This window comes from Salmo salar, chromosome ssa12, assembly GCF_905237065.1.
Source record: "Salmo salar chromosome ssa12, Ssal_v3.1, whole genome shotgun sequence".
Taxonomy (NCBI): Eukaryota; Metazoa; Chordata; class Actinopteri; order Salmoniformes; family Salmonidae; genus Salmo; species Salmo salar.
Window position 1 is genome coordinate 42184487 of NC_059453.1, and position 23371 is coordinate 42207857.

General features: G+C 41.0%; 2 protein-coding genes across 4 annotated transcripts; one reads left to right on the top strand and one right to left on the bottom strand.

Moving 5' to 3' along the window:
• Window positions 1–8928: 8928 nt before the first annotated feature.
• ergic3 (ERGIC and golgi 3) lies at window positions 8929–23002 on the bottom strand. Of its 3 annotated transcripts, none has more exons than XM_014131672.2 (14): window positions 22822–23002; window positions 21442–21512; window positions 19455–19542; window positions 19049–19168; window positions 18790–18883; window positions 18330–18495; window positions 17928–17985; window positions 16445–16459; window positions 15909–15940; window positions 15733–15829; window positions 12332–12396; window positions 11956–12092; window positions 10281–10336; window positions 8929–9932 (listed from the first exon to the last, which is right to left on the bottom strand). In XM_014131672.2, the coding sequence occupies exons 1-14, from the start codon at window positions 22907–22909 to the stop codon at window positions 9853–9855; spliced, it is 1167 nt and encodes a 388-aa protein (XP_013987147.1). In that variant the 5' UTR covers window positions 22910–23002; the 3' UTR covers window positions 8929–9852. The 3 variants fall into 3 exon arrangements, with proteins under 3 accessions (XP_013987147.1, XP_013987149.1, XP_013987148.1); XM_014131674.2 differs by lacking the exon at window positions 22822–23002 and adding an exon at window positions 22375–22797; XM_014131673.2 differs by lacking the exon at window positions 16445–16459.
• romo1 (reactive oxygen species modulator 1) lies at window positions 14524–16125 on the top strand. The gene is given in 3 exon segments (NM_001141578.1): window positions 14524–14688; window positions 15106–15236; window positions 15456–16125. Coding segments are annotated over 2 exon segments (240 nt in total). The 5' UTR covers window positions 14524–14688; the 3' UTR covers window positions 15565–16125.
• Window positions 23003–23371: the final 369 nt, after the last annotated feature.

A 23371-nucleotide genomic window follows, 5' to 3' on the forward strand; every position in this document is an offset into this window, starting at 1 on the left:
ATCTGCCTTTGATTGAGAGTCCCATATATTAGGGTGTGTTTGTGTGTGTGATTTGTGGGTGATTGTTCTGTGTTGAGCTTTGCTTTGCCAGACTGTTTGTTAGTTGTTCGTTTTTCGGTTTTGTTATTTTGTATGTTCATTTTTGAAGATAATTAAAAATCAAGATGAGCATTCACGTACCTGCTGCGTTTTGGTCCTCATTCACCGACGACAACCGTGACAGACTGTCATTGTTCCATTATGATATCAATGGTTTAACGGAAACCATTTGTCACAAAATGTACACAGACATTTGTTAACTGTACATCCCATATTGGAACTGGACAATGTTGGAGAGTGAAATGCTGATTGTGCATATAGCTGTGTAGCAAGGGTGAGGTAGGTAGGAGTTTACATGACTTAGCAGACAAAGGCTACTGATCTTTGTTTGCACACATGAATAGAGAAAGTTATAATGGATGACAGCTGGGATAATGCAGTTGACATAATCACAGATAGGGTATTGTAGAGGCATTTACCGTACTGGGGCTCCCAGACACATATAGGCCGATGTGCTCCACTTGCTGCTGCGGTCAATGTGGCCATTTCTTTGCAGTGAAACCTCAAATATACCCCAGACAACACAGAAGAACATGGATGTGTTTCCCAATTCACTTTGCCCTTCGTGTCTGTGAACAAAATCTTTATGTTGAATACATATCAAAAAGTAAAAGGACAGTGATGTGCATTGTGATGACCTGATGAAGATGTAAGGGTTGAATATATTATCACAATAAACACATTTGAGATATTTAGTAAAATTGATTTCTTATTTGCTGATGAATACTTGGATATCCACCCTGCACAAAGCCATTGGATGTGCCATGTGCATATGTTCTATCCCTTTGCATTGTGAGGACAATGAAAGCATGAGTAGGACAATGTGACACAATTTCACCATAGAGGCAAGGGAACATGCCACACGTCAGTGTTCTCCAGATGCCGACCGTTTCTGAGAAAAGGGTGACCCCACTGCCACGTCAGTTTATGTAAGACACGGGGAACGGTTCCTCACCCCCAGCCTTGCGGCCTTTTTTGGCGAGTGAAGGTTCCCTCGCAACCTTGTGACATCTCCTCTGTGTCCCCCGATAGTGCAGTGAGGAGAGAGGAGGAGGGCGGTGACCAGGAAGGGGTTTGAGATGAAAACCACCAGTTAACGTTTCTGTTCTTTTAAAGAAATCTGCCATTTCAACATTGTCGGCCTCAACGAGTCTGCTATGGGCAGGGGTTCGGGGGAAATGGGTTGTGTTGCTTGTGGCTTTGTGATAGGGGGCTGTGTGGGGGACACAGATACCACTACAGAGTGATCCAGGGTCTTCCTCTACAGATTACCACACTGGATTTCCTTATCTCGTTGGTGGCAGCATGCAACTGATTCTTCTTGGGAAATTAAGCACAAATGAATAGGCCCATACGTGTCCTTTGGAATTTGCTTTCTCCAGAGGAGACAGGGAATGTCAAACGCAACATCAAATTGTCTATTGTTGGACAAAGTTTAATGAGGTGAAAAAAACCACTCGTGCCATTTTAGATTTTTTTTAAATGAATGAGATATATCAATTGATTCCACTTATGAAAATTGTCATTGTGACCCCATGGACTGTGAGTTCCTCCATTGTGCCATCTATGAATTTGAGTGTGCATTTCTCCAGCTGCAGCCCATAGCTTTGTAGCAAACCAAGTGGCTGCTGTTTATTTATTTATTTTTCATTAAGGAGTGGGCCTTTAACGTCAATACGAGCTTGGACAATTCTTGTGTTGGCTGAAAGAGTGTGTAAGATTCTGGCCCAAAATAAACTCTCTTGTTCAACTTCATGTCTATGGTGGTCATGTTACTAAGATATGGGAAGTGCACAGGACAGGAAAAAAAAGAATAATGACAAGGTAAGAGAAATTAAGAGGAAGGAAGCATCTAAACTGTTACAACTGAAGGCTACATTGACATTTTCGCTTCCTCGTTTTCTTAACATTGGCTCAATCTTAAAAGAACAGGACCTTTTCAAAAGACTCAATATGTACGGTACTATCTATAGTTTGTAAAGGGTTCATTTAAATGTTACTCTTTTGTATGCGGCATCTTGATTTAAGTTTATTAAAAAATATTTTTTTTCATCCGTAGTAAAATCGCAGCTTTAGCTCAAAAGTAATTACTATGAACATTTGTAAGCAGTTGAGACAAAGGAGGAGATGGGACATTAGTATTAAAGGTCAGTGAGTACACCAAGTTTTCAGGACGTTTTAGTGACCACCCCTACTCCCTTCTACCATGGAGAGACACCACAAGAGGAACAGAGGGGCACTGTGTTGGAATGAGAAACAGACCCCTGACTTATTCGCAATCAGCCGGCCCCTGCAGCGCAGTCACACACACACACACACACACACACACACACACACACACACACACACACACACACACACACACACACACACACACACACACACACACACACACACACACACACACACACACACACACACACACACACACACACACACACACACACACACACACACACACACAGGGCCCCCAGTTGCTGAGCTTAACATCTGTTTCTGTGCACATGGAGTTCCCCCCTCACTTACTGTGTCTCTCACTATAAGACTTCCCTGTTTCTCAGAGTTGGGAGTTGATAGAGGAGCCTTTGGACTACATGGGACTCAAGTTACAAGCTGTCATTACAGTTTGTAGGTTGGGTCCAAAGAAATCACATAATTGTAGCACATGGAACATAGGTGGTCATCTAAATATACCCACTCATTGAAATATATCATTGACAATATCATAGTATCGTATGTATTTCACAGTATATACTCCCAACAAAAACAGTTATTTATCCAAAGAAGACATATTGATGAATCAACTAATTCATTAATTCGTTAGTTGGCAGGTACATTGATGGAGGTAGATTCCCTTATTGAGTTATTATGTAGAACATTCAGGGTGAGGGCACTGTTCCCAAACTGCGCCCAGTACACACACAAATACACACAGAGAAAGAGAGAAACAGTGCTCCTGACTGGAGAGATGAAGGAAAGAAGAGGAAGACAGACAGACAGGGCTGCAGGGGAGGTCACATGGATTACACATGTGTGATGATGTGGGTGAAAGTGAAAAAAAGGGCTGCAGGAGTTTTGGGAAGTAAAAGGGCTCTTCTGTGAATCCTAAGGGAAATATTACTGGGAACTCTGCAACTGTGGTGAGAAAAAGGGCTGAGCAAAGAGAGGAGGGAACAGAGAGAGAGATAGAGTGTGGGTGGTGGGAGCAAAGAGAAAGAGAGACAGAAAGAGAGAGGTTACTAGTGGTGGAAGAACTCAGAGTCTGGAGCAATACCATAGTATTTATTTTTAGGACTGCTCTGACATAGATAGAGACAGAGAGAAAGAACGAGGGAAAAGAAAGGGGGAGGGAGGGAAAAAGAGAGGGAACGGAGAGCTGTTCCAGATGCCAGAGGAGTCTTATGACTGTATGTTCAGCGTGGCACATTGCTGCCTAGCGCTATGAGAGTCCTCGCCATATAGGGCAAAGCACTAGTCAGTTGGTGCCCGCACTTGACCCAAAACCTGACACCATGCGAGCCAGCGACATTCACAACCCCAGTCATTCATGGGGTGAAGTTCTGAGAAACACTGGGGCCAGTCTTATATGGCAAACTCCAGCTGCCGCGAGTGTCATGAAATTTAACAGCGTGTGTGCTGCTATATGGGCCCGATGAAATATGGCTTGCCAATGGAACTATGCACATAGGGGCTTTGCCGATTCAATTTATTATGAGCCTCTATTCATTATGAAACTCAATTATGGACAATCAAGAAAAAGGAAATATTGGCAGCGGTGAAAACTGAAATGATGGATAGCACTGCATATGATGACAGAAATTTATTGGATATCAATCATTCATATGAATATGTATAAAATGTGTCCAATATCAATAAAATGCAAATAAAGCTGTATGGAATTCCATTTAACAAATTATTCTGAGAGTAAGATGTTTTGTTGTTGAAAGTTCACCTGAGTTCTTTCAAGAATGGGAGGGTCAGGGAGCCAATATTCTCATGACCCACTGAACTCCTAGCATGTCACAGCCTGTTTCACACTAAGAGTGAAGAGGAGTCCACCAGATACTCCTAAGCCTAGCACTGCTGGACACTCTAGCCTTGCAATGTGGTTCCAAATGATGAAAAAAAATTATGCTCTTTAGCATTTCGCCATAGCTTTCCATTTGTTTATTACTACAATAACTTCTTCTACATGGATACAATTTCTATGTTGCAAATGAGGAGTAAGCTCAAATGCCAATTAGGTAATTGGCATTTGAGCTTACTCTTTATGTAACATAAAAACTTGACTTGGCTTACATTACTTAAACCCTTGGCTCCTATAAGAAGCATAGGCTGCTGACAAATGTCCTCAAGCTCATGTAAAAACTGAATCCATGTAAAAGTTATTCTGAAATGAAGTAATATACAAGTGGAAAAAATATATGTGAAAATGGAACAACGGTGTCCCTTATCTGCCTATATCAAGCCGAGTTAGTTGTGTTAAATAAATCTATATGAAGAATGGGGGGGAAATGAAAAGCTGTAAGTGAAACCGATGTCAGTCTGCTGCTAACACCAGAGGTGAGACCAAGTCATTGTTTTACAAGTCACAAGTAAGTCTCAAGTCTTAGCACTCAAGTCCCAAGTCAAGTCCCAAGTCAAGACAGGCAAGTCCGAGTCAAGTCTCAAGTCAAGACTGCAAAGTATCAAGTCAAGTCTCAAGTCCTAAACTTTGAGTTTCGAGTCCTAAACAAGTCATAATGTGCTCTTCACCAAATGTAATACCATTTCATATTTTTAACAAGAGTAATAGTTAGTATATTACATTTACGCAAATCATGAATGCTTTTAAAAATATATATATATTTATTACTTTCCAAATAAATGTTATATTTCCATGGAAATACATGGGTAGCCATGAGAAAGACCCCACCCCCCCACAATAGTGATCGACTATCGAGGATCGCTATGGGGGGGCAATCGGGCGATGTAGGCTTGTACACAATCGCCCAACCTTAACACACACACACACACACACACACACACACACACACACACACACACTCTGTGTGGTTACAGTAGGCTAACTTATGTCAATGGTTTTAGGAACAGCAGTGACAACAGGCAGGATTTAGGCTACCAACTGGATTTAGGCTACCAACAGGATTTAGGCTACCCAGCTCAATCTTGGGTGCAATGATCACGTTTCCGCACTGACTGACTGTGTGGAGGCTCATTGATTTAACGTTACATTAGCCTACATGATACACTAGTAAAGTAATAAAATATATAGCTGTCAGCTATATTAGCTACGACTTACCGTTCTTTGTGCAGCTTCAAATGTCGAACAAAGTTGGAAATTGTTGCGCCTCTGTCTGTAATTTTCTTCACGCAAGTTTTACAAGTTGCAATCCGTTTTTGTTGATACAGCATCGTCTTTATATCCGAAAATAATAATTCTGGGTATCATCTTTCCAAGGGCTCCATCTGAATTCACCCGCCGACGTTCCTCTCCACTGCCACGCACAACTTTTTCTCAGCTGGCACAATTTGATTGGCTGCTGTCCGATTCAAACTGTAATCCGTTAAATGAAGAGTTGATGCGCATCATTTTGATAGCATCATTTTAAATATTTGGGCTTGGGGAGGGTATTAAGTCAGGTCGAGTCATAAGGCTCAAGTCCAAGTCATGTCACGAGTCATTGGTGTTAAAGTCAAAGTCGAGTTGCAAGTCATCATATTTGTGACTCAGGTCTGACTCAAGTCCAAGTCATGTGACTTGAGTCCACACCTCTGGCTAACACTATAGCTTCCTCGACTTTCCCTGTCCCCATACCGGACTCGAACTAGTGGTCTTGTGATCGCAAACAAACGTGACCATCCTACTTGACAATGTACCAATCCCTTGAGCTATTGAAAATAATTCAATTCAATAGCTATATTGGCAACATTTCAAGCTAGCTGTGAAGTGAGCTTATAGCACGTTCTTATCTCTGTTACATAAGCTCTCTAAGAACATAAACTCTCCTACTTTTGCACACTCTAGTCCCAATATAGAGCACTACTTTTGTCGAGTGCCCTTAGAGCTCTGGTCAAAAGTAGTTCACAGCAACCACCATCCCCTACAATTATCTTATGACACTCAATGCTGCAGCAGAGGACCCCTGCCCCCATCACACCTGGGTGCTACCCATCTCTCCCCCACTCATGCGCATACCCAAGACCATTTGCCAATCAATACAGCTTTAGTCTTATCCACCGTTCAATTGCTGGCCTGAATGCCCTCTTGCATCCCTGAAAGACCCCCAAGCCAACACAGCAATCAATGAGGAATGCATTGAGAATTAAGGGTAAGTAAGCTGTTTTTAAATGTTCACCCCCCCACTACCTCTGTCTTTTCTCTGTCTCTCCAAACCCTCTGCCCTCTGCTTAGAAGAGGGGGTGATGTCTGAATAATCTGTGGTCTGGTCACTTTATGTAGTCCCCCATCTAGTGATTCATTCAAGATTAGCCTCATAGATTACAAGGATGTCCAAGTCAAATAGCACTTTAAATGCAATTTGATTATCCTGGAAAATCTATTGTCATAGCGATGCTTGTCATGGATCCAAATCCTTGTCATAGATTTCCAATGATGTAAGCGCTTGATATGCAGCACTCGTCCAGGCAGAACTTTTGTTGTTGTTGGTCTAAACGCGACAATCACCTCCACTATAAAATGACTGGCCAGTGTAGCGTTTGCACTACTACTGCACAGTAAAGAATCTTTGGACTACCAAGTGCGCATTTGTCCACTATGTGCACTTGGTAGTACAAAACATATTACATATGGATGACATGCTTGATTTATTTAATTGTAACACTGGAGTTAGATGCTGATTTTCTGGCTTAGGAAACATACAGACCGCATAGGTTTTCTTTGTGTCTCACTCTTCTACATTTCCAAAATGAAATCAAAAGTATATGACTAACTAACTGGAGAGGCACATAACAGCTTAATTCATTCAAAAGGCTCCATTTAGCCTGGTGTTAATGTAATGTGAAATGTAGGCCACTCGTCGCCTACCTGTTCAATGAAATGGTCATATTTTTCTCTCTGTGTGTTCAGTTGCTCTGTGTGACATTGAAGAGTAAGATAGCTGTGAAAATTATGTTTTGTGTCTGTCACAGGAAAGTGATTGAAGTCAAAGTTGTAACAGTACCTTTTTTCAAGTCAGCTAAACCCTACACTATAGGCCTATACTTTCCCTTTATTTCTCCACCCCCTATACTTATGCCTTAGAGCAGTAGTTCTCAACCTGGGGTACTAGTACTAGTACCCCAGGGGGTACCTGGCCTATCCACAGGGGGTACTTGGCAAGACTCAGAAGAACATAGGCCGAATGACCAGTTGCACTTTGGGTAGAACAAATTGTGATTGGGGGTTCATTAACTAAAAGAGGTTGTGAATCACTTCCTTTTGAGTATCAATTTGATATAGTGGTCATTGAATCGTGTCATAGACAATCCTATCCTCTCTCACACTCCGAATACGCCGGCCGTGATGGGCATGAGCCAGATTCACTGACATTGCCTTTCCTTTCACCAGACTCATACAGCTCCCAGCTAAGCTCAAAAAAACATCCGCAACTTTTCAAAGCCGTTTGCTTAGCGCCCCTCATGCTCTTGTGTGGATGATTGCATCACAATCCAAACAGCAGGATGTGGGAGTTAGAGGCCGAGCTTCCAGTGAATACATGCAATGGAAAAGCAATTGCAGCTGTAGACTCCCAAGGGAATTAGCATTGTATGAGTGTAACTACGGAATAATGCATTTGTACAGGCATATTGTGGGTCAACATTGGGCCCCCATTTAAAAATAAGCCATTCAAGAGCAAGATGGCTCATAGATACGTGGCTGTGACACATATACAGGAAGTTACTCACAATAATGTTATTCAGCTGTCTAGGATGGTAATTCACTCATTTTTTTTATTGCCACAATTATTAGCGTACTTAGCTGGGTATATTAAAAGAACCGGTGCTCCACCTTGTGGCTGAAACATGAAACCTCAGCTCATTTGGAAAGGATATTGAACAGTAGCCTACTTCAACAAAGATATCACTGAAAAGAGACCGCTATAGGCTCATACAGCTACAGTGATCATTTGCTTGGTAACCTCTTCGCCCTTAAGCTATTGCACATGAGCTTGGAGAGGAAGTGACATTATCACTGACATTCCACAGATATCAGTAGTCCTTTCGCAACAGAGTAGACAGTAAGGTCTCTAACTTGTATAGCAGGACCCTTATCTTTTTATTGTAATGATGACTAAGTACTTCACACTAAAGAAGAAGTAAATTAGTCAAGGCCCAGAAGAGGGATGAAAATAAAGTCACGTACAATACATAAGCAATAAGGCCCGAGGGGTTGTGGTATATGGCCAATATACCAGGCTCAGGGCTGTTCTTAAGCGCGACGAAACGCAGTGCCTGGACACAGCCCTTAGCCGTGGTGTAGTGGTCATATGTGACAAACTGGTTACCAAAGTAATTAGAACAGTTAAAATAAATGTTTTGTCTTACCTGTGGTATACCACAGCAGTCAACCAATCAGCATTCAGGGCTCAAACCAGACAGTTTACAATTCTATTTAAGTGTGTTCCATAAGAAACCCTTAACACAAATAAATGGTCCCCTTCAGCTGTATATAATTGTATGAAGGGCAAAGAGCTAAAGCAAGCCATAAGCATGTGAGTTAAAAGAAATTCCATTCCATTTCCACACTTGTGGTTGTTCCTGGGACAGGAATTGGACAGAGGACATATTGTGTACACAAAATGTCAGACAAATCATTACATTACAGGCTGGTGTATTCAACATTTATTTGTCATTTTAAAAACAGTTGAGGACAATCAAAATATAAATACATCTCTCCCACACACAAAATAGGCTGTGCACAGCACCAGACACCACATGCACTCACACACGCGTGCACTCTTGCACACACACTCCTTCACTCAACCCAGGCCCCTGAATAGGATCTCAAAATGTGCAATCACAACAAATGAACAAAAACATTATTAAACTGCATAATCCAGTCTCCTCAAGTAGTCCTCTCAACGACAGGCAGAGCTTCCATCAATCTGGGGTATTCACTAAGAACCAACTGGAAGCAAACAGGCCAAAACGGGGAGGGACCTACCTGAACTTGTCCAATAAGAGATTCTCGTTTCCATTGCCAAACTTTTTGCTTCAGTTTGCACTAATGAATACACCCCTGAACACACATTAAAAAACACATTCACCCTGCCCGGGTCACATATCATATCAAATACTTAATTTGTGATGGGGAAGCAATACACATGTAAAAGAATGGTACATGTTTAGAAATTAAGGCTTGGGATAAACTTAAGGATAAATATGTCCACTGGCCACCAAAGTATGTTTAGGGTAGCTGAGAATGGCAAAATAAAATATCAGGGAACCAATTGATAGACGTACAGTTTGTTAGGACTGGGGATGAATCAAATGAGTTAAAAAAAATCGGTTAGGTCTCTCTTCTGGTCAGTGATTCTGTCTTTCATTCTTTGTATGGATGGGGATGTAAAACAAACAACATGGGAGACACAGCAGTCAAAGTTCCTTTCCATATTGAGGGAAATTTTTCAGATTCTTAGTGTTTTTTTTCCATGTTAGGAAGCATGAGTCAGTTTGTAGTCACTTCCCCTTTCCAGATCGGCCCCTCCGGAGACTGATGAACAGGCTGGTTTGCTCGTGTCAAACACTCCACTAAGATGCTTTGCCCAGTTCAATCTTCTTCTGGATGGCTTTTGCAGAGTGGTATATCAATGAATCAATGAGTCCAGCAACTGGGAAAAAGATACAGTATATAAAATGACATATCTCTGACACACATACAATAGAACCAGTCCATTTAGTTCATTCCAACAAATGAATAACATCTACCTCTAATACTGCATGGTACCTCCAAACTGAGAAAGCCATCACTAATTATAAACAAGATTAAATTATATTGAAGATGTAGTGAGTGAAAAATGTGTTTGCTATGTGTACTGCATTTGTAAAATGGGAAAGTCAAAACATGTGAAAATAATAAAAAACATTGAAAAATGAAATAAGCTTTAAGCAACATCTTTAGCAACATCTTTAGCAAACCTATTACACCCTTTTGTTTGTCAGAATGCAGAGGTGCCCACCTGTAAATACACCCCCTATGATGGCACACACTCCTGTGAGAAAATGAGTGAATGATCTGAAAAAAGAGAAAACATGTTAGATGCAACACACATCTTACTATTTATATAGACTACACAATGACAATGCTACAGTTGAAGTTGGAAGTTTACATACACTTATGCTGGAGTCATTAAAACTCATTTTTCAACCACTCCACCAATTTCTTGTTATTAAACTATAGTTTTGGCAAGTCGGTTAGGACATCTACTTTGTGAACAACACAAGTAATTTTACCAACAATTGTTTACAGACAGATTATTTCACTTATCATTCACTGTATCACAATTCCAGTGGGTCAGAAGTTTACATACACTAAGTTGACTGTGCCTTTAAACAGCTTGGAAAATTCCAGAAAATGACGTCATGGCTTTAGAAGCTTCTGATAGGCTAATAGACATCATTTGACATCAAATTGTAGACCTCCACATGTCTGGTTCATCCTTGGGAGCAATTTCCAAACACCTGAAGGTACCACATTCATCTGTACAAACAATAGTTTGTAAGTATAAACACCATGGGACAACGCAGCCGTCATACCGCTCAGGAAAGGAGACACGTTCTGTCTCCTAGATTTCAATGTACTTTGGTGCGAAAAGTGCAAATCAATCCCAGAACAACAGCAAAGGACCTTGTGAAGATGCTGGAGGAAACAGGTGCAAAAGAATCTATATCCACAGTAAAATGAGTCCTATATCGACATAACTTGAAAGGCCGCTCAGCAAGGAAGAAGCCACTGCTCCAAAACCGCCATAAAAAAGCCAGACTACGGTTTGCAACTGCACATGGGGACAAAGATCTTACTTTTTGGAGAAATGTCCTCTGGTCTGATGAAACAAAAATAGAACTGTTTGGCCATAATGACCATTGTTATGTTTGGAGGAGAAAGGGGGATGCTTGCAAGCCGAAGAACACCATCCCAACCGTGAAGCACAGGGGTGGCAGCATCATGTTGTGGGGGTGCTTTGCTGCAGGAGGGCCTGGTGCACTTCACAAAACAGATGGCATCATGAGGAGGAAAATGATGTGGATATATTGAAGCAACATCAGTCAGGAAGTTAAACCTTGGTCGCAAATGGGTCTTCCAAATGGACAATGACCCCAAGCATACTTCCAAAGTTGTGGCAAAATGCCTTAAGTATAACAAAGTCAAGGTATTGGAGTGGCCATCACAAAGCCCTGACTTCAATCCTATAGAAAATGTGTGGGCAGAACTGGAAAAGCGTGTGCGAGCAAGGAGGCCTAGAAACCTGATTCAGTTACACCAGCTTTGTCAGGAGGAATGGGCCAAAATTCACCCAACTTATTGTGGGAAGCTTGTTTGACCCAAGTTAAACAGTTTAAAGGCAATGCTACCAAATACTAATTGAGTCCATGTAAACTTATGACCCACTGGGAATGTGATGAAAGAAATAGAAAAATAAAAGCTCAAATAAATAATTCTCTCTACTATTATTCTGACATTTCACATTCTTAAAATAAAGTGGTGATCCTAACTGACCTAAGACAGGGATTTTTTTACGAGGATTAAATGTCAGGAATTGTGAAAAACTGAGTTTAAATGTATTTGGCTAAGGTGTATGTAAACTTCCGACTTCAACTGTATATGGATTTTCAATTTTGTTTGAAGCTACCTACCGCTGTTTCTCTGTGAATTTCACCATCATAGGGGAGAGTTCATATAATACAAACACCCCAGGTAAGCCCTGGTCTCCGATCAGCCCATTGGCTACTTTCTCATGTCGGGTCACAGAGAATTGGTTTGTTTTAACCACCTGTAAGACACAAGCAATACAAAAGACGTCCCTGTTTGTCCATGATGCCTAAGTACCTTTCTTAGCATGCATAAACAGTCATGCACAGGGAAATATACAACAATAATGAATTCACTTCATTTAAATGTGATATAGCTATAAAATAAATTAACTCCATCAAATAGCTACAATTTGTAGGTACGGTCAATAACTACCCACCCGAGTTCATTTCACAGCTGTCATGTCTAATGTTTACTCACCTCTCCATCCCATTTCACGTAGATGGTTGGGACAATCTTCACAAAGTACTGATACATCATGGATGCTGGAATAAAACAATTGATTGTTTTGTAATGTGTAGCGGCAGAGCCCATGTAGTCTGCAGAAATGCAACATTTCACTCAGCATGAACGCAGGGTGGCGCTATAGATTGACATCACATAATTAGCAGGCTACACACTGATGGGCATTCTGAGTCTTTTTGGTGAGCAGGATCTTTTAGCTCTGTTCACCTAAAAGAGCCATTCACTTGGCTCACAAACAACTCTTCATTCAGTACTTAAACATTTATGAAAAGAAAAATAGCATATTTCTAATGTTAAGCCTAAAACGTTGCCTACCATTATCTCAGATCGTGAAATGCGAGTTCAAATAAATGTTTTACATGACGAAATTACATTCACATCAACGGGGCTGTAGTGGAGCGAGTCGAGAACTTCAAGTTCCTTGGTGTCCACATCACCACCAAACTACCATGCTCCAAATACACCAAGACAGTCATGAAGAGGGCACGACAATGCCTTTCACCCCTCAGGAGACCAGATGCTCAACAATTTCTACAGCTGCACCATCGAGAGCATCCTGACCGGTTGCATCACCGGCTGGTATGGCAACTGCTCGGCATACGACCGCAAGGCTGCTACAGAGGGTAGTGTGTACGCCCCAGTACATCACTGGGGCCAAGCTTCCTGCCATCCAGGACCTCTATACTAGGAAGTGTCAGAGGAAGGCCCCAAAAATGGTCAAAGACTCCAGTAACTCAAGTCATAGACTGTTCTCTCTGCTGGTGACTGTTCTCTCTGCTACCGCACAGCAAGCGGTACTGGAGCACCAAGTCTAGGTCCAAAAGGCTCATTAACAGATCATGTTGATCTGTAGGACAATAAGACTGCTGAACAATTAATCAAATGGCCACCCGGACTATTTGCATTGACCCCCTTTGTTTTTACACTGCTGCTGCTCGCTGTTTTAGCTATGCAGTCACTTTGCCCCTACCTACATGTACAAATTACCTTGACTAACCTGTACCCACACACATTGACTCGGTACTGGGACCCCCTGTATATTGCCTCGTTATTGTTATTGAGTTACTTTTTTTCAACTTTAGTTTATTTAGTAAATATTTTCTGAAAACTGCATTGTTGGTTAAGGGCTTGTAAGTAAGCATTTCACGGTAAGGTCTACTGTTGTATTCAGCGCATGTGACAAATTCATTTTGATTTACAACAAAAATAATAAAACACACATTACAAAAAAATGAGTCAAGAATTACCATCTTCAGAGAACGTTAGTATAACTTATCTACAGATAATCGATGTCTGGGGCTCAAATTTGCAGTATATCCTTTCACAGACGCGATTCGGTTCCCGACGTTCACAAAAAGGATAATTTCAAAAGGACCGGTCAACACATCAAGTGACGGGAAGTTCTGATTTTTACTGACTCGGATCTTTTCAACTCGTCCAGTCAGGAGAACGAATCTTTTGACTAATTTCGTTCATTTGAGTCAGCAATGCCCAGAGCACCGTGGACCCCTACCGTCGAACACATCCCCCCGAAATAGTAATGATTCTACAAGCCTCTCGTTCATCATAAGGGGTTTATTGGAGCTGTCATTTGTGACACTTGTAGAAGCGTGCTTTAAACAAATGTACATTTGTTGAATGCTAAGCTTACAAATACGACTATTTATTGGTACATTTGAAACGGTGATCTAGTTTGGCCGCAAAAGGACTAGATCGTGAACGACTCTTGGCGGAATGCATTGCTTGACTGCCGTGAGTGTGATACGCACAATTCATTCGCGAAATGCAGCAACACAAACGATTCGTTCTCGAGTTTGTTGAGCAGAGTCTGTGTATGTTATGGTTCTTCAAAGCTGTGTCCATCATAACATTCAATAGTCAATTAATTGCATTCATTTTTGCACCATGCTATCAACTATCTATTCCAGGTTGCAGTTGTAAATGAGAACTTGTTCTCAACTAGCCTACCTGGTTAAATATAGGTGAAATAAATAAAAACAAACATCTGTTCTCTATGCTGCCTGCAGCATTATCTATTTTGCCTGCGCACATATGACAGAGTTGTTGGTCGGAACGCGTTTTAATCCTGCTGTAGAATTCATTGCAGCTAGCAGGTCAAAGGAACGACTAAAACGAACGACTCACTCAGAAAAATGAATCGTTCACGAACTGATCTTTGTCTCTACTGCGTTGGTTTCGCAATCCTCTCAAGTAATGGCCGCCTGTTAGTACAGCATTTCAAGCTACCTAGTCTTATCGACAAGGGTTGTCTTCTCTAGTGACCGATAACTCACATTACGCAATCAACCAAGGTAAGTGTTGCTTAGAGCGAATAATAGTGATGATAAAAAAATATATATAGTCGGGCGTTAACCATCTTTTCAAATGTCTTCAAGGCCTGACCTAGGTGACATGCAAACCAGTTAGCCAGCCAAAACGCAGCTAGCTAGAAGCTGGGTAAACAGAAGCACGAGATAAAGGGTGGACAACGTTCGTGACATTAGCTAACGTTAGCTACATATCAATCTGTTTTCGGTGGCAAATGTCTGTCTTGTGCAAATAACGTTGATAGTTTAGCTAGCTGCTAACTCCGCTAGCTTAACTTGCCGTTTAAGCTTAGCCACTGGTGTAGTGTTATGACGTAGCAAGCTAGCTACAAACGCCTAGCTAGCGCAACTGATTCATGAACCTGCCATGTATTTTGATGGTTGTGCTCTCTTTCAATACAGATGCCAGTTGCAGTAGGACCGTATGGCCAGCAACAGCCAGCCTGCGTTGACAGAATTAAAATGGGATTCATGATGGGCTTCGCTGTTGGGATGGCAGCTGGTGCTATGTTTGGAACCTTTTCCTGTCTAAGGTTAGTTAAGTTAACCCAACGTCTAACTATTTACCTATTACAAGTAAGCCTACACTGAAATGCAATACACTTTGTAAGAATGCCATAGTCTGTGCTTGGGCATCACAGATTTCTTTACATGTTTCTGTTGCAGCCATCCACGCTGCATATTGTGGTTTGTTCAATAGAACTCGATTGTTTTTTCATTTTGTTCAAATGCTGTATTTTTTCTTCCCTCAGGGTTGGCATGAGAGGCAGAGAGCTGATGGGAGGAGTTGGGAAGACGATGATGCAGAGTGGAGGCACATTTGGTACATTTATGTCCATTGGGATGGGCATCCGCTGCTGAGACCACCTACCATACTTACAATTACATAGTGGGACTTTTGTCATAACTCATTCCCATGTCACACTTTGTCCCAGAACTATGGAGAAATTTCAATAAATGCTGTGATTTCAATTGCTGGTAGTAGGCCAAATGTTTGGTGTGGGGCTTTTGATAAATGGGATGACTAACCTTGTGGTGCTGCAACATCGGTGCCATCCAAAGGATTGACGATACCAGGGTAGTCTCTCCCGAAGGATAGATGCTTGATAAAGTGAGTCATGTTGATCTGTAGGACAACACAAATAAGTGCTGACGTGTATGGAGAACATTGCCTGGGCAAGACAAGATTTGTCAAATGTACTTACGTTGTCTAGTCCAAAACTCTGCAGATCATGAACTGAAAATAAATTGAGACAAGATGTTAGTAATGCTGTGATCTGATAGCATCATCAGTTATGTTCTGTTTAGAGTATGAGGGCTTACTGCTCAATCTACGACTCTCCCATTACAATTTATAATTGTTGAGCCCTCAGAAATGTGATCTAGATTACTGCTTGTACCACCTCAAATAAAGATCAAACCAACAATCACACGCTGGTTATTCAAAAGGACTGTTTTAAACCACAAGTTAGAAGCAGCTTTGGTTGTCTTCGCTAGGCTTTAATTAAATAACAGGGTCAAGTCTGACTGACAACCTCTTCATAAACAAAGTTTGATATTTGACTGGACAATTTAGAAAGGAGGGATGTGGCCTGAGTGCCAGTCTGTTTGTGCTCTTATGCCAGCTCATTGTCATGACAAGGACAGCAAGGGAGTAGCCAAGAGCACAAACAGATCTGGGACCAGGGTAGGGGGGGGGATGTTTACTACAAAAATAAAAGCTACAAAAAGATGGACTTACTTTCCACAGCATGCACTGCAGAAAGAAGAGAGAAGAGTCACTATATGACGCATGTTGGGCTACATAGAAAAAGCCACAGTCCTAAGAGGCTGGCCAAAGGCATTACACCTCTGAAGGGGGTTCATCACATCTGGTATTTCATATATGGCCAAATTCTTATCAAAAAGGGATTCTTGTCTCTTATTTCTGCCTTTAAGCAGACATGGACAGTAGTACTAGTCTAGCAAATAAAATCAGCATTGAGCTGGTGAATCCGTCTGCTCTATGCTTTCTGTACATGGTGTTGATGACAAAAGACACCGTTCAATGCCTCCAAGCAAGTTGAGAGTATAGTCCTTTGGGCCTACAACTTCATCTGGTTATGTACCATGCTACTCTATCAGCAATTATTGAGAAAATAGTTATTAGGGTAAATGAAATTACAACAGTGCCTCAATGAGAAATGTGTCTGTATTGTCACACAGTTAAAGGTTACATCAGTGAATTTTTATAGTAACGACTTCTGTTCTTATGCCCGCTTCCACAGTTGGAGTGCAATTCAGACTTCTGTCAAGCCGAGTAACATTATTTAATTTGTAAAATCCATTGCAATAAATGTTTTGCAATCAGTTTGCCAAACAAATTAATACATTTCACATTCATATTTATCCAGAGTGTAAGTGTCAATGCCAAATAACTTGATTACTATGTTAGGGTTATTAGTAGGCAACAATGATAAAGCAAGTGAGTCAATTATCCATTTACAGTCAAAAAGGTACGTTTATATGTAGAAAAAAAGAGCTACTTAGTTTGACACATTTTCACCACTGCCATAAAGATCAGATGTTTTCATGAGATAAAACAATGATTTACTTAGATTGCAACGGATCCTATTAGGAAAGAAGGGAAGAAGTCTAGCATAAGACAACGAAAGGAACGATGAAAAAGAAAAACATGCACCATTTACAAAAGGATTTACGAGTGTTTAACTGGAAAGAATAGTTATGGATGCACTAGAAATGCCTTTACTGGCATAGTGACTTGCAAGTGAACTTACCGGTTAACATGGGTCTTTCCTTGCTATCCTCCGAGAATGTGCTAGGGGCAAACTACACTACAAAAGGGTCTGTACTTGGTCTGAGACAGACTGTTTTAATAAATCACAAGGTGTTTCTGGTAGCAAGTAAGCAATTTTCGATTTCCAACCCAAATCAGTCTGCTACCTGTCTGTCTTTATGCAATTCAGAGGATTGACTTTCTGCCATGGGTATTGATGGAAAACAGAATTCTTATTTTCCTTGGATAATTGATATCAGACCAGGGGACCAACCCATTTCGACCAGGGTTACGTTTACATAGGCAGCCCAATTCAGATCAGTGTGAATGCACAAATCTGATATGGGGCACATGTAAAATTTGTGGACTGTCAGAAAAAAATATTAGATATAGAAAGAAAATCAGATTTGGGTTGTCCACACTTAGGACAGTAAAATGCAGGTCTTACCATGAACATGGGACTGCTGGAAACTCTTTCCAGGGGCAAAGTGGAAATTTCCTGCCACCTAACAAAAAAACAGACAAAGTAAAGAGTTTAAAAGAAAGTCAGACAATGAATGTAATATTTGCAGATTGAAAATGTATATAAATGCATTAAAGCACCTCACAAAATATAACCCCCAGTCCCGATTTCTTTTAAAAAAACCACACAGAATTATGCTCCCAAAAAGTGATGATTCATTTCAAATCATATGTTGTTTCCAACCTGACCATTTGAAGACCAGGCAATGGTTTAAACATTGTCAACCATTAAATGAAACATCCCTTTTTGGAGTGTAAATCAGAGTGCGAGTACTGACTATTCTTTTGATTATGAACTTAGCCAAATCATCCGTTTAAGACTAGTTACCTTGTTGACCTCCAGAAAGCCGTAGATCTGGCAGCCCTCGTTTTTCTGCTCCTGCATCTTCTGGCTGAAGCCCTCCCTCTTGCACTGCTCGATGGTGTCGGGGTTCTTGAAGGCCCAACCCCGCCTGCGATAGGCTTCTCGTACATCATCACAGGTGTTACAGCACCTACAGAAAAGCACCGTAAATATGTAAATGTCACACTCAAATTCTGGACAATAGATAAGCTCATTCATTCATGGCCTATGGTCTGAAAAATATCTAAGGTCTTAAAAAGGTGGTGGGCAGTCATATTTTCAAACGAAACCTCAAATACATTGTAGCAAGTCCAATTTCACAGTCAATGGATTTTAGTTATGAAATTGACAGAGAAACCCCCTTTTCCGTCATGGGAAGATGGTGTAGTAGATGCACTGTATGTTCTGTAATGCCTTGGAAGGCATTCCAGTCTTGGAAACTCACTTCAAATCTTCCATCTCTGCTCCGTAGCAGCTTTCACAGCGCTCAGGATCTAGCTTACTGGGGTCAAAAATGTCACCTTCCTCTTGTCCCAAATCTAAATGAGATGACAAAACAAATTCCATGACCCAGTGAAAAACATGAACTATTTAATACAGCTTATATTTTCCCATGAGGGAAAACCGCACTGCTCTCCATGGTGTAGAATGCTCTTCAAGAAATATAATGACATTGCAAACAAGCTAATTAACAAAATGGTTACCGTGCTTCTCTGCCTCTGTAGTGACAGGATTGCTGTCCTTGTCGAGCCTTTGCTTGAACAGGTTGTGTTCCACATCCAACTGCTGTTCTCCAGCAACGTCCATGGCATCAATGCTTAGATCTGAAGGACAAGATGGTGTTACAAATGTCATACTCTTCAACTGTGCAATTACCCTATAGCTTCATGTACATTCCTAAAGAGATTACAGAAGATTTTAAGTTGAAGTAGGCCTAACCTTACACATTCAGTTAAAATGTCATATTTTGTTCCTTGTTCATGTGACATTTTGTTGAACGGTTTATAATATCACATAAACAAGCATATATAGGGGTTAATTGTGCACATGTAAGTTAATGTGATGATGCATGCTAGGTCTGAACACAAGTATTTTTCTAAAGTTACTTACAGGCACATGGCATGTTAGGAAATATCACATCAATGTTGATTTTCAGTTTGTCTCCTCGTGATGTGTCCACAAACAATTCAGGATGGACCTGGGTTGGCAGAACGATATGAATTTTTGCAAGTCATAAAGCAGTGTACTTAAAGTGTGGACCGGGCCCCATAGCTGGAGTTTCAAAGAATTGTGGGTAAAAGTTATGTCAGATGGCTTAATAAGAAAAACATAACATTTGTGATATTGTAATCATCCTCAAATAGGCCAGTCATTGTATTTTAGCACTATACCCACCATTGAAATGTTTATTATTCCCAGTTGCCCAGGTGGCAATGGAGTGGAAATTAACTTTGTCTGATTAATCGGTCTATAATACACAATTAATTGTTATATACAGCCTGAAACATTGAAGTGCAAAATCATGTAAATGTTCCTTACAATCCAGAATGTTGAATATATATATATATATATATATTTTTATGTACTCTGATGGTTGTCTGTGCGGCTTGTCCTGCAGCCGCCCTACATTTTTTACAACATATCCACATGAAAGTATTGTTTACACTACTTTTTAGAGAGCTGGTAGGTATATGGTTCTGTAGGCTTGTATTTCCGGTGTGTATTTTCAATCTACTGACACAACCGATGCAAACACTACCGAATTACGTTCCCTCACATTCAGCCGGCAGTGGCAAACCTACCAGCTCTTTAAAAAGTTGGGTAAGCAATACTTTCCTTACTCTACCGGTAAAAGTATTCCTTTTTAAAATTATAAACTAGAGAATTTCAGTGCGACCCTCTCACATACTCTCTATCCCTCTCTTTTACCCTCAATCTATCCCTCTGCTATACCTCCCATCTTCCCCCTCTCTCACTTTAATCTAATACTAACTGGAAAAGCAATACTTTCCTTACTCACAGACAACCGGTAAAGTTCAAATGTAATTTTATTCAACATTTTGGCTTGTATGGAACATTTAAACGATTTTGCACTCCAATGTTTCAGGCTGTATATACCAATTAATTGTGCATTACAGCCTGATTAATCAGACTAGAATTACACTTTACATTTAATTACACAGTTTTTGAAATTGCAAAGGGCTTGGCTGAAAAAGTTTGAATACCACTGTCTGTCTTAAGAGTTTACAAACTAGAATAAGTGCAAAGCTTGAACCTAAACAGTAGCTAGCTAGATGTTTAGTTCCCTGTTCTCCTAGCCGACTAAACTCAACGATTTACAATGGAGTAGAGCGGCGACTAGTGTAAATGCAGGCTATTCTTAGTGTGCTGAAATATAATGCTTTTGATAAAAACGTTATTTTATGCGATGTCGGAACTCCAGCCCGCTCTCACAAGTCGCCGCTCAACTCCATTGTTCTCCTAGTTGCCTGTTCTCCAGTAGAGAATCGTTCAGTGTGGTCCACACAGAACTAGCCTCTTTTTTGAATTATTATTTTACCCCCTTTTATCTCCCAAATTTCATGGTATCCAATTGGTAGTTTACAGTCCTGCCCCACCACTGCAACTCCTGTAGAGACTCGGGAGAGGCGAAGTTCGAGAGACGTGCGTCCTCCGAAACAACCCAACCAAGCCGCACTGTTTCTTGACACAATGCCAGCTTAACCCGGAAGCCAGCCGCACCAATGTGTCGGAGGAAGCGCCGTACAACTGGCGACCGTGTCAGTGTGCATTGCACCCGGCCCGCCACAGGAGTCGCTAGTGCGCAATGGGACAGGAACATCCCTGCTGGCCAAACCCTCCGCTAACCCGGATGACGCTGTGCGCCGCCCCATGGTTCTCCTGGTCGTGGTCCGGCTGTGACAGAGCCTGAACTCGAACCAGGTTCTCTAGTGGCACAGCTAGCACTGCGATGCAGTGCCTTAGACCACTGCGCCACTCGGGAGGCCCCAGAGCTAGCTTCTTAACCACATACCTAGCTGGCATACCTACACTAGCGTACCTGACTATTTTCAGAAAAAAGATCACATGAACCCACCTCCTTAGTGAGATAATACTGCAACTCTGAGAAGAACAGGATCAACATGATGAGACCACTTATGATGGTGACTGTAAAAGGGGAAAGACGAAAATGCATGTCAGAATATCACCAAATCCCATTGACTTTTAGCAAACTATTGTAGCTAGTCATCCGTTCCCCCCAGATGTAGAAACACTTAAAATAAGGTCTATGTTTCGTGTAGGTTTACCCTGGCGTGACGTTTTGATAACCATGTAAATCTCTCTCCGACAAGGTGACTTTTATCAAGATATTCGGCTCTATTTTCTCTCAGATTGGAAAATGCTAATTAGTATCAAAACAAATCCCTGCAAGCTCCTGCACATCATCATTAGCTTGCACCTTTGCTAAGAGGTAAATATAAAGAAATGTAGCCAATGTATTAATTACTACATTTAGCTAACATTAGATGGTAAAAATCTCTGGATTAACTGTTGTCTCAATTCGGCAGTCTCCTCCAGATCATCATGTCATTTGTAGTTCTTTATGAAAGCCACATTACCAGCTAATTTGTGTTTCATTTGTTGGGGGTAAATACAGGCAAATAAATTGATAAGTTACCTTGTCTGAGAGAGTTACACGTTATCAAAATGTCACGCAAGGATAAACCTACACGAAACACAGACCTTATTAAATGGTTCTAGAATCCCCATTGGTAAAAATTAATGGTGGAAAAACGATTGTAACCATTTCCCTGTTTGACCGCTAGGTTTTATGGGTATTACACTCATACTGTGGTACTCTATAGTCCAAGGACCTTACATGTTCTGTTTAGAGGCGAATTGGCTCTGGCAGACAAAACAGCCAATACTACCATACAGACATGAATCGATTCTCAATTACGGTGCGGTTCTAGAAATCTATAAACCTCACACATCAAAATAATTTCACAAATGCTAAATATACACTTACTGTACGCTGTTTTAACAGTTGCAGCTGACAGTATTGTTCAGTGACAACACGTTTGTGGCGTCTTCTTCCGTTTACACACAGGTCTTCGGAGACTTAGCTAGCTAATTAGTACGCCTGTCTTCCGTCTGTTTTCCGTAAACAAGCGCTCTAACATGGACATATGGCTGTGTGGGAACCCTAACTCTATAAAAGGTGTAGTAATTTAAGATTATTTATCGGTGATATGAAAAGGTACGTTACTTTTGTTTACAAAAACCGTAACGCAAGCGATGCGTTTTAACGTTCAGAACGAGAGTCGGGGCTCTTAACAAAAGTTCGCCGACCAGAAGATATCTTCAATATAGGCGCTCATGGTAGTTAGCGTCTATGAATGGGTTATGCTACTGCTAGCAATTGGGGATAGTATGTGTTATGCTTGTAACTACAACTCTTCACGAAAACACTCACCCGTAGCTCCACCGCATGTTTTAATTCGGAAATCCTCAAGAGTTTTCGGATATGCATCAAATTGTTTCAGTTTATTTAGTGTGTCCATCTTCTTTCATACCATCGGCTGAAAGAATTCCTGACACATCAGTCGTCGACATTCACTTCCGGTACACAAGGCGTTCATGCGTAAGGAACCAATCAGCGTTGACCGCATAACGGTCAGTATATGAATTTACTTGATACAATTTGAGAGTTTTGTATAAACTAGCAGAATTAAAGGCACTATATGGTCAACCTGATGTCTACATTGGCCATGCAGTATTTACAGCAGAAGGCAGGGCATTCATACTTCTTGCTCTTTGCAGAGCTGTTGTGAAGGAAGTTGTCTAGGAAGTGAGTTAGTGTTTATACACAGGGCCGGTCCTTGCCGTTCTACCGCCATTGGCGAGACCAAAAAATGACACCCTGCAAAACTAGAATAGTTCCAGGAAACAAAATGATGTTGAAAAGACGTCTAAAATACGAATTCTCCAGACTTTGAAGTTAGGTTCGATGTAGGTTCTGAATG

What these genes read in the sequence shown, in the direction of transcription:
- ergic3 (XM_014131672.2), bottom strand. Translation starts at nt 22,909, where the DNA reads ATGGACACACTAAATAAACTGAAACAATTTGATGCATATCCGAAAACT. An exon ending in TACAGAGGCAGAGAAGCACG is followed by an intron (nt 18,884 to 19,048) that starts GTAACCATTTTG and finishes CATCTCATTTAG; the next exon opens with ATTTGGGACAAGAGGAAGGT. An exon ending in GCTTTCTGGAGGTCAACAAG is followed by an intron (nt 17,986 to 18,329) that starts GTAACTAGTCTT and finishes TTTTTTTGTTAG; the next exon opens with GTGGCAGGAAATTTCCACTT.